This window comes from Salvelinus namaycush, chromosome 1 (genome assembly GCF_016432855.1).
Source record: "Salvelinus namaycush isolate Seneca chromosome 1, SaNama_1.0, whole genome shotgun sequence".
Taxonomy (NCBI): Eukaryota; Metazoa; Chordata; class Actinopteri; order Salmoniformes; family Salmonidae; genus Salvelinus; species Salvelinus namaycush.
This window is the reverse complement of record NC_052307.1, coordinates 51347915-51360081: the sequence shown is the minus strand read 5'-3', so window position 1 is coordinate 51360081 and position 12167 is coordinate 51347915. Positions and strand designations below refer to the sequence as shown.

The 12167-nt window shown below is 42.0% G+C and overlaps 1 protein-coding gene across 1 annotated transcript in view; it reads right to left on the bottom strand.

Moving 5' to 3' along the window:
- LOC120045214 (serine/threonine-protein kinase BRSK2) overlaps window positions 1-12167 on the bottom strand; it is a 163706-nt gene that overhangs the window by 52936 nt on the left and 98603 nt on the right. The window contains exons 3-6 of the mRNA XM_038990177.1: window positions 9318-9403; window positions 8131-8271; window positions 7555-7671; window positions 2313-2346 (exon numbers count right to left, since the gene is read on the bottom strand). Coding sequence (XP_038846105.1) covers window positions 2313-2346; window positions 7555-7671; window positions 8131-8271; window positions 9318-9403 — 378 coding nt within the window. The remainder of the gene's footprint in view (window positions 1-2312; window positions 2347-7554; window positions 7672-8130; window positions 8272-9317; window positions 9404-12167) is intronic.

Genomic DNA, 12167 nt, shown 5'->3' with positions numbered 1-12167 from the left:
AGCTGGATTGTAAAATAGTTGCACATTATTCTTAAAAAAATTCTTCAAGCTCTGTCAAGTTATTTGTTGGTCATTGCTAGACAGCCATTTTCAAGTATTTTCAGAGATTTTCAAGACAATTTAAGTCAAAGCTGCAGCTAGGCCACTCAGGAACATTCAATGTCATCTTGATAAGCAACGCCAGTGCAGATTTGGCCTTATGTTTTAGGTTATTGTCTCCCAGTGTCTGTTGGAAAGCAGACTGAACCAGGTTTTCCTCTAGGATTTTGCCTGTGCTTAGCTCTATTCTGTTTCTTTGTATACCTAAAAAACTCCCTTGTCCTTGCCAATGACAAGCATACCCATAACATGATGCAGCCACCACTATGCTTGAAAATATGAAGAGTAGTACTCAGTGATGTGTTGGATTTGCCCCAAACATAATGCTTTGTATTCAGGACATAAAGTTATTTATATATATTTTTAAATGTTTTGCTGTTTTACTTTAGTGCCTTATTGTTAAAACCAATTCCTGCTTTGGCTGCCTTTCCTTCCAGTTCTCTGCTGCCAATGACTGGAACGAATTGCAAAGATCACTGAGGCTGGAGACTCATATCTCCCTCACTAACTTTAAGCATCAGCTGTCCAAGCAGCTCACAGATCATTGCACCTGTACATAGCCCATCTGTAAATAGCCCATCTAACTACCTCATCCTCATATTGTTATTTTTTTTCTCCTTTGCACCCCAGTATCTCTACTTTCACATTCATCCTCTGCACACCTATCACTCCAGTGTTTAATTGCTAAATTGTAATTACTTCTTCACTACGGCCTATTTATTGCCTTACCTCCCTAATCTTACCTCATTTGCACACACTGTATATAGATCTTTCTATTGTGTTATTGACTGTACGTTTGTTTATTCCATGTGTAACTGTGTTGTTGTTTGTGTCGCACTGCTTTGCTTTATCTTGGCCAGGTTGCAGTTGTAAATGAGAACTTGTTCTCAACTGGCCTACCTGGTTAAATAAAGGTGAAATAGAAAATAAAACATTTTTTAACAGGTTGCATGTTTTGGAATATTTGTATTCTGTACAAACTTCCTTCTTTTCACTCTGTCAATTAGGTCAGTATTGTGGAGTAACTACAATGTTGTTGATCCATCCTTAGTTTTCTCCTATTACATCCATTAAACTCTGTACCTCTTTTAAAGTCACCATTGGCCTCATTGTGAAATGAGTGGTTTCATTCCTCTCCGGCAACTGAGTTAGGAAGGATGCCTGTGTCTTTGTAGTGACTTGGTGTATTGATACACCATCCAAAGTCTAGTTAATAACTTCACCATGCTCAAAGGCTTTTCTTTTTTTACACACATCTACAAATAGGTGCCCTTCTTTAGAGGCATTGGAAAACCTCCCTGGTCTTTGTGGTTGAATCTGTGTTAGAAATTCCCTGCTTGACTGAGGGACCTTACAGATAATTGTATGTGTGGGGTACAGAGATGAGGTAGTCATTCAAAAATCATTTTAAATACTATTCTTTTTCAAGGAACTTATTAGGAGACTTATTGAGTACTTATTGACTCAAGATACTTCAGCTTTTCATTCTTTATTAATTTGTAAAAAATTCAAAAAATATAACTTCCCTTTGACATTATGAGGTATTGTGCGAAGGCTAGTAACACAAAATCTACATTTTATCCATTTTAAATTCAGGCTGTAACACAACAAAATGTGGAAAAAGTCAGGGGGTGTGAATACTTTCTGAAGGCACTGTAAGTAACCAACTCCATGACAGCTGGCATACAGCACGGTTTTTGTTTCAAGTTTCAAGTTTTATTAGTCGTATGTACGGGATACACCTGGTATACAACGTCCAACGAAATGCTTACTTGCAGGATCCTACCTGACAATGCAAGCACATATCCACCTGGCATACACCTGATTCACAGCTGCACGGCTTACAGTATATCAGACGGCTTGTGATGACACAACACGTGGCTGTGTGGCATTGCCACTGCCTGAGGGGCGAAGAGCTGAGAGACGGTTCATTGTATACAGAGCTGAGAGCAGAGCACTCTAAAGTGAATGGTTGGAGGGCACATGGGCTTGTGCTGCAATGCCATTATGGGAGGCAGAGAGAGGGAGAAAAGAGAGAGAGAGAAAGAGAGAGATACAACACTGAGGTGAGAGAAATAGAGAGTGAGAGAGAGAGAGAGAGAGAGAGAGAGAAAAGAGAGAGAGAGAAAGAGAGAGATACAACACTGAGGTGAGAGAAATAGAGAGTGAGAGAGAGAGAGAGAGAGAGAGAGGTGGAGAGGGAGTACACTTACCCTTATGACCTCTGGGCAGGCATAGTGAGGAGATCTGCAAAGTGAGATATGCACAACAGCTTTATACAAGGCAATGCACACACACACACGCCTAATAAAACACAGTTACCAGAACACGTTACGTAAACTCACAAACAATTACCCATACACACACACACTGTTCTGAACATAAGGAGAGTTAGCTTGAGGAATGCGTGACTGCTGCAAATGTCCCCAATAGGTAGTAGGAATATACATGTATCAGCTCTATTAGCAGAGGCACACTCTTAAACAGATAAAAAAAACATCTTATGGAACAGCGTGGACTGTGTAGAGACACACACACACACACACACAGGTACAGACACGCGCATACGCACACAGGCGCTAGCACACGCACTCTACACACACGTACATTGTAATATTGTTGTATGGTGGTATTATACATTTTATATTGTAGATATGTAGTAGCGTAATAATGTTGTATGATGTACTGTTTTATCTTTTGTTTGATGTGTAATGTAAGTGACTTAATGTTGTTTGGACCCCAGGAAGAGTAGCTGCTATCCTAATAAATATAGAATCACAGTACAGTCAGGAAAATGGCACTCAGTATTTAGTCAGCTACTGCACAAAATAGATTTTTGGATTTGCCCAAATGCATCTCAGCCACTGTCTTGTGCTTTGATTTACGAATGGCTACGATTGTATGTGCACCCACAGTGCTGAGCACACATAGTGTAGAGGATGAACCAACACTCTACTGAGTGTACTGAATTCTATACAGGACTTATGCACCTTGTCATAATGTAATTGTCATGCGACTAAAAAACTGTGGTTTGAACATACCCTGTGATTTGAACATACTTTACTCAGTAGTGTAAAGTACTTAAGTAAAAATATTTTAAAGTACTACTTAAGTCGTTTTTTGGGGTATCTGTACTTTACTTTACTATTTATATTTTTCTGCCTTGTTCTCAACGCAACACACATGTAAGGACACACACACACACACACACACACACACACACACACACACACACACACACACACACACACACACACACACACACACACACACACACACACACACACACACACACACACACACACACACACACACGTACATTCTGTAAACACAAGCTTCCTGATTGCCAGAGTCAAATTTAATTACGGTAACGTATGCAAAACCAGTCAAATTGCCCTAGTCAAACAGAGCAGTGTCAGAGCATGCAAACCTGAAACTTTTTTTAAATAAAATTATTTAGAACAACTTGTCCTATCTAAACGATATTTCATGTTGAATGTTTTTTTACATTAGGTACGTCAAATGAAGGATTCCTCGATGTGTCCTTCATGCAAAGTACAGTCATTTTATCTGATAAAGATTATATTTCATCATATTTTTATGAACGTCGGTCGGAGGGCAAGGGAGAGAAGAATCTGTCACTCCGTGAGAGTGATATTATACCTCTATGAAGCAAGGATAAAAGTTTAGATTTTTCCATTGTCATCATGCCACCTTTTATATTCAACAAATGATATACTGTACCGGTAACTGCCAAAATAACGGAAACACTTGAGTAAATGCGGGAAACAAAGTATAATAAATAATTAACAATAATTTGGTGGGTGCTTATATTTGTCCTATTTTACACATGTACAAGTGTGTATTATACATGTACAAGTGTGTATTATACATGTACAAGTGTGAATTAGAAATGTGTTTTTTGCATATCCCAACTCCCCCTGAGACACCCTCAGAGGGTAGTGTCGAAGACCCGACACTAGGCAACACAGTGACTAGAGTCTGGTTTCAATGATGGACTATTTTGGCATAGAGGAACTACGTCACTGCCTACATCGATTTTTATTCAAGCGGATAAAGTAGTGGCATATGGCAGTGACTTAGTCCCTCTATGCCAAAATAGTCCATCATTGAAACTAGTCACTGTGTTGCCTAGGGTCTGGTTTTTTAAACATTTCAGAGAGTGGGGTCATGGCCAGGGTCAGCTATTATCAGCAGCGACCCTGGAGCAATAAAGGCTAAGTGCCTTGCTAGCGACATTTTGGTTACTGGACCAACGCTCTAACCGTTAGGCTACCTGCCGCCCACAAACGAGTGCCAGGAGCTGAGATTGAACCCACGGTCTATGGAGCAGGAGCTCGCTGCTTAGACCACCCCGCCATCCATCCATTGAAAGTAGGTGCTTTATTGACAGTAGGGCACGAGTGGTCACTGAATGGTTAGATGAGCATGAAAACGATGTAAACCATATGCCATGGCCGTCTCAATCACCAGATCGTTAAGGTCAGGGCCCTCCGCAAGGCTCACAAAATCATTTTAGACCCAAGCCACCCCCTGTACCCGGACTTTGAACTACACCCCTCTGGGTGCAGGTATAGGGCACCCCTCAGCAGGAAAAACAGAACTAGACAATCATTTGTGCCAGGTGTGATATCCCTCCTAATTAACTCGGCTAATGTTCCTATCGACTCAGTAAGGCCAGCAGGCTAGTTGTCACGCCCTGACCTTAGAGATCATTTTTATGTCTCTATTTTGTTTGGTCAGGGCGTGAGTTGGGGTGGGTATTCTATGTTCTATGTTTTGTAGTTCTATGTTTTGGCCGGGTAGGGTCCTCAATCAGGGACAGCTGTCTATCGTTGTCTCTGATTGAGAACCATACTTAGGCTGCCCTTTTCCCACCTGTGTTTGTGGGAAGTTGACTTTGTTTAGGGCACATAGCCCTTAGCTTCACGGGTTGTTTTTGTAGTGTTAATTGTTTTGTTCGGCGTCATTTCTATTAATAAAAGGAAAATGTACGCTCACCACGCTGCACCTTGGTCCTCTTCTTTTAACGGCCGTGACACTAGTCTTTAAAAAAAATGTTTTATTGGTATGTAACTGTTATGAAAGTTGTATTGTCAATTTTGTTTTGTATTTAAACGCCACTTTAAACGTATACATGACACTGCAACAAAATGTCCCCATGGGGACAATAAAGTCAGTAAGTAAGTAAGATCTCAACCCAATTGAAAGCTTATGGGAGATTCTGAAGCGGCACCTGAGACTGCGTTTTCCACCACCATCTAAAAATATCAAATGATGGAAATTCTCGTGGAAGAATGGTGTCGCATCCCTCCAATAGAGTTCCTAGACACTTGCAGCATCTAAAGCCCAAAGCCCTATTAAGACAAATATTGTTGGCGTTTCCTGTATTTTGGCATTTACCTGTATATGTACAGTGATTCGAGAGTAAAGTTCCAATACTATACATTGAATGTGGACCCATGTGACCCTGCAAAAGAAAAACTGCATGTGTCACTATGACAACAGGGCACAGGAAATTATACAACCACAAGGGTCCTTAAGGTCAGGGATGTGACATGGCCATCGCCTGAATTCAGTGTCTTTGAAAAGGACACCTTGGAACACAGTCACACAGTGTCCAACGTGCTTGTCAGACGCATGACTTTGCCCGAGAAAACAAAGCAGATGGTTTTTTTTACTGTTTTTTGGGCTGTACATTTGTGTTGAGTCATGGCCTAGTTATGTTTGTGCACATGAAATGGGGACAAAATGCTAAGCCCTCGACAGAGTTCACCTGGGTTAGCACTTTAGCCTGTCACGCCAACTTCCTACTCTTATCTCCTCTGTCACATTGTGCTGGGCCACACTGTCTGTCTTCCAGATGATAATGGACAGAGACTTATCATTGCTACATGGCTAATCTGTAAAGATGCAGGGTAGGCTATACTGGCCCTGGTTATCTGGGCTGAAGATCTTACTGACCACGACACACACACACACACACACACACACACACACACACACACACACACACACACACACACACACACACACACACACGTGGACACACACATATACAGGTGCAAACACACACAAGCATGCTCTTATATACACATACACATGGCTTGAGGACTATGTAGGGATTGGACACACACACGCACACACGAGTGGTGCGCGGATCAGCTGTTCATTCACCCGCACCCGCCCACAATTGCTAATAACCCATCCACAACCGCCCGACTATGTGTGATAAAGTGACAATGAATAATGTCATAAATCGATAGAATGAACGGTTCAATCTAGTTGACATCGGTAATGTTCTCTGTCATCTCTGCTTCTTTCGCGAAGCAAAGACGTTTATGGGCCGAGGAGAAAATGCAATATCTTATGTGGTTGAAATACTATCAGCTGTTATATTGCTGATAAAGAGAGCACCTTTACAGACAGTAGGCTATCTAACTGCGCATTCACATCCACTTAAGATGCTGAAAAAAATAAATCACATTTCTCCGCTCCTGTTCACGGGTGAAAATGTGGCCTACATCTGACGTAGCATATCATTTTACTACAAGAAATTCTTAATTCTGCAAGAGTTAATATTAAGGCTATGTGAGAGGTTATAGACCTATAGTCATGTCCCGATTTCAGTTTCCATTTAACCCATCTGAACAGTAGGCTACAGTTCCTTTGACGTGTCATAGGCCTATTTGAAGTCCCCGTCTTGTGACTGTTGAATTTGTGTAGAGCCTCACAATCATCACACATAACATAGCCAACACTGACATCATCCTCTTGAACCATTTCGCCAAGTCGTTCCCAAACATTACTTTTCTGTCCCCTCCCTTCTCTTTATTTTTCACAGCTTTTCTCTTATCGAACAAAATTCTGACATTGTTCATTGTTCCTCCATGGACAACTTTTTCTGCTGTTCCCTAAAGCATTTGGCGATTGGAGTGTAGGCTATTTGGTGCGCGTACAGTTCAGTTAGGCACTAAAGCTTAGGCTTACGCACTAATGCCAGATCGCCTAAAATATTGAAAGAAAAACCTCAAAGTAGCCTATAGATATGAATTGCACAAGAAATATACATTTAAGGTATTATTTTCTCTTTATTCAACCCGCCCGCCACCCACCCACCCTTCATTCACACGATATTTAATGACCCTAAAACTGCCTGCCCTGTGCATATACTGTAACCGAAGTGACTGTGGGTCATGGGTCAACCCGCACATCACTAGCACGCACGCACGCACGCACGCACGCACGCACGCACACACACACACACACACACACACATATACACACACACACATATACACACACACATATACACACACACATATACACACACACACACACACACACACACACACACACACACACACACACACACACACACACACACACACACACACACACACACACACACACACACAGACACAGATGACTCACCCGCAGCTGGTCTCCAGCAGACTATCCCCGACCTGCAGAGACGCCATGCCAAAGTCTGCTATCCTGATGTTGTTCTTTTCATCTAACAACAGGTTCTCTGGCTTCAGATCTCTGTGACTGAGGAGAGGAGGAGGGAAAGAGAGAGAAAAAACATAATTTACCCAAGTACCATGCAGAGGTGATAACAAGAAAACCTGACAATCCTACATGACTGGAATTATGCATTTCCCAGGAATGTTGTCCAGGAAAATTCCCCGAAAAATGTACACACTGTACTATCATTTCCTTTGATCAGACGCTAATGTTGCCGCTTTCCAAGAGCCCAGTGTCAGGAGCAGGCCTCTCTTATGTTGTCTCTCTCTCTCTCTCTCTGATAGGGTCAGTGTTCCTCTCACAGATGAAAGGGAAATAGCAGACCAGACACTATCTCAGAAAGTAGGACTGAGCTTCTACTTCCGTTTGCTCTTTAGGGTCTAGGCAGGGATACTTTCAAAGCACTTTGTGACAACTGCTGATGTAAACACTTTTACCAATACATTTGATTTATTGATTGATCGAAATCGATTGATGATTCACCATATGGAGTGACTGTGGCAGAAGTCCAGAGCTGAGATGATCTGTCTGAAGAACTTCCTGGCCTCCTTGGGCGTTAACCGTCCCTTCTTGACCAGGTAGTCAAACAGCTCTCCTCCTGACACATGCTCTAGCACCAGATACCTGTGGAGGGAGGGAACCGCACACATTAGATACACAGTCTAGAGCTGTATATATCACATTATATACATGATATCATATCTCTACAGCTATGTGTGTCTGGTTCGGTATTATAGAGATAGTCTACAAGATCCAGGACGGCTTGTAGTGAGTGGCCAGGACCAGCTCTCCTCAAGCGGACCACACATTTACATTACATTGACATTTTTGGTAATTTAATGAGGCACCCAATCCATAATTAATGTTCATCCAGAAACCACTGCTTTTAGTGCGCCCTCAAGTGTTAACATTTAATTCAAACATTTGGAGTAACGGTCTCCTACCCATAGAAGTTCCTCTACTCTATAGTTGTTCCTACAGCAGTTGCTACTGTGAGAGTAGACGTGGTAATGCTTGTGATATTATCTGCGGTAGCTACTGTGCTGTATGTGCGAGAAAGCACTGAAAACACACTGTGGCGTCCCTACTGTGGCAGAATACTCCATATTCCCATAACCCCCCTCCCTCCCACCCACACCACTTCCTGATTTATTAGCAGATTAAGGGATCTGCTCAAGCGTTCACCTGTCAACGCTAGTTCAATTAGGAACACATTCAAACACGAATTGTGAGTGGGAAAATGTATCCGAGGCAAACACTTTGCGTCCTTGTCGGCGATTCGTCTGTGTCATCGGAAATATTAGGAAAACAAATTCCCACACCGGTTGTCGCTGGCGCCTTTAACAATTATTGAATAGTGCATTAAGCAGAGCCATTGGAGCAGGGACACGGGAGAGATTAATACATTAGATAACATATGGATCTACATTAAACCTACAGGCTTCCGAATAGGCAGGTTAAACTGAGGGAGACCCAATGAAACATTACATGCCAGTGTGAAAATGGCCCCCGGAAAATACGTTTCTCAAGTCATTTTCAACTTGCCTAGCTTGTTTGCTAACATGTTGCTATGCACTGGTGCTTCTCCAAATATGCAATGTAAAGGTTTAAGGGACGCACATTTGTTACAGCGTTTCAGTGAACCAAATCGTTTTGGAAAGGATACTCACAAGTATTTCTTGTTTTCGTAGACGTCGTGCAACTTTAAAACGTGAGGGTGCTCTATGAGTTTCAGAATGGCTATCTCTCGCTCCACCTGCAGAAAGAGAAAAAAAGAGAGAGAAAAGAGGGGAAATTAAGAATATTAGTGTGTGATTCAAAGTACTTATGGAAGACTTTAATGGCCCTAAAAAATAAATACAAAATAAATGCATAGCTCCTAGATGGGAGCTGTGGATGTACTGTAAGTACTGACCATCCACGAGGTCTTTAACATAGAGCCCTCATTGGAGCCCATTCAAAAAAACGGTTTGGTGCTAGGGGCCTAAATAATGAAGAGGAGAATGTGCAGACACAAAGAGAGAGCACAGAGGAACGGAAAGGGAGAGTGCATAGGAGAAAAATAAAGAGCGGGACAGCGAGAAGCGGTGGGAATAAGAGACGGACTGGCAGTGCCAGAGCCCATGTCTAGCCTGGCAGCTTGGGTCCATGCCAGGGCCTACGGGAACAGCGACATGCCTAACACTTGTTAAGGTCCTGCTCCTGCCACGGCGCAACCACACATCAGCTAATTTAACTCATTAATCACACACTGATATCACTCTATCGTAATACACCAAGACACAGCAGGTAGGGGGGACATTTCAACGACTGTTTTTTACAATCTAGAATGTGTATGTGTGTGTGTGCGCGCATGCGTGTGTGCGTCCCTAAACCATAACGGCACTGCGTACAGAACCTCAGCACCTGATAATGTGGTAACATTTTCGAATGGACCTAATGGGCTAAACTTGAGGTAGGTTTATTGACGTGATAGAAAGGCATAGTACTTATGTTCCTTGCATAGAACATTGGGTTCTATTGGCCACACGCCATATGACTCACAAATACCGTGTTGTGTGCACAGCTACTACATACATTTGTGTCATGTCCTTTCACAAACGGCACACCTGCAGTTGAAGTCGGAAGTTTGCACACACTTAGGTTGGAGTCATTAAAACTCGTTTTCAACCACTCCACAAATTTCTTGTTAACAAACTATAGTTTTGGCAAGTCGGTTAGGACATCTACTTTGTGCATGACACAAGTCCTTTTTCTAACAATTGTTTACAGACAGATTATTTCACTTATAATTCACTGTATCACAATTCCAGTGGGTCAGACGTTTACATACACTAAGTTGACTGTGCCTTTAAACAGCTTGGACAATCCCAGAAAATGATGTCATGGCTTTAGAAGCTTTCTGATAGGCATCATTTGAGTCAATTGGAGGTGTACCTGTGGATGTATTTCAAGGCCTACATTCAAACTCAGTGCCTCTTTGCTTGACATCATGGAAAAATCAAAAGAAACCAGCCAAGACCTCAGAAAACAAATTGTACACCTCCACAAGTCTGGTTCATCCTTGGGAGCAATTACCAAATGCCTGAAGGTACCACGTTCATCTGTACAAACAATAGTACGCAAGTATAAACACCATGGGACCACGCAGCCGTCATACCGCTCATGAAGGAGACGCGTTCTGTCTCCTAGAGATGAACGTACTTTGGTGCGAAAAGTGCAAATCAATCCCAGAACAACAGCAAAGGACCATGTGAAGATGCTGGAGGCAACCGGTACAAAAGTATCTATATCCACAGTAAAACGAGTCCTATATCGACATAACCTGAAAGGCCAAGCAAGGAAGAAACCACTTCTCCAAAACCGCCATAAAAAGCCAGACTACGGTTTGCAACTGCACATGGGGACAAAGATCGTACTTTTTGGAGAAATGTCCTCTGGTCTGATGAAACAAAAATAGAACTGTTTGGCCATAATGACCATTGTTATGTTTGGAGGAAAAAGGGGGAGGCTTGCAAGTCGAAGAACACCATCCCATCCGTGAAGCACCGGGGTGGCAGCATCATGTTGTGGGGGTGCTTTGCTGCAGGAGGGACTGGTGCACTTCACAAAATAGATGGCATCATGAGGCAGGAAAATGATGTGGATATATTGAAGCAACATCTCAAGACATCAGTCAGGAAGTTAAAGCTTGGTCGCAAATTGGTCTTCCAAATGGACAATGACCCCAAGCATACATACAAAGTTGCGGCAAAATGGCTTAAGGGCAACAAAGTCAAGGCCTTCACAAAGCCCTGACCTCAATCCCATAGAAAATTTGTGGGCAGAACTGAAAAAGCCTGTGCGAGTAAGGAGGCCTACAAACCTGACTCAGTTACACCAGCTCTGTCAGGAGGAATGGGTCAAAATTCACCCAACTTATTGTGAGAAGCTTGTGGAAGGCTACCCGAAAAGTTTGACCCAAGTTAAACAATTTAAAGGCAATGCTACCAAATACTAACTGAGTGTATGTAAACTTCTGACCTACTGGGAATGTGATGAAATAAATAAAAGCTGAAATAAATAATTATTTCTACTACTATTCTGACATTTCACATTCCTAAAATAAAGTGGTGATCCTAACTGACCTAAGACAGGGAATTTTTACTTGGATTAAATGTCAGGAATTGTGACATTAGTGACCAATAATAAAAATGTCAACTGCATTTTTGTAGCCTCCTTACATCCAGACAAAACAGCTAAAGTTAGCCCGTACTGACATCATCATGAATGTCGTGTGGCACCCTCCATTTTATGTGATACTGTCAAACTCAATAAAGCTTCATGATTGAAACAACTGTTACACTTCCTGCTTTGAGACATCACATTACAGGGGCAATGGCAGCTAAATGGGGAGTACACTTTATGCTTATAAGCATAGATCAACATTTGCTAACCATTACATTAGGTAAACAGTACATGAGTTATATGAATATGTTAATATACTGCAGTAGCTTTAGTATGACCAAATCTACCTGCAA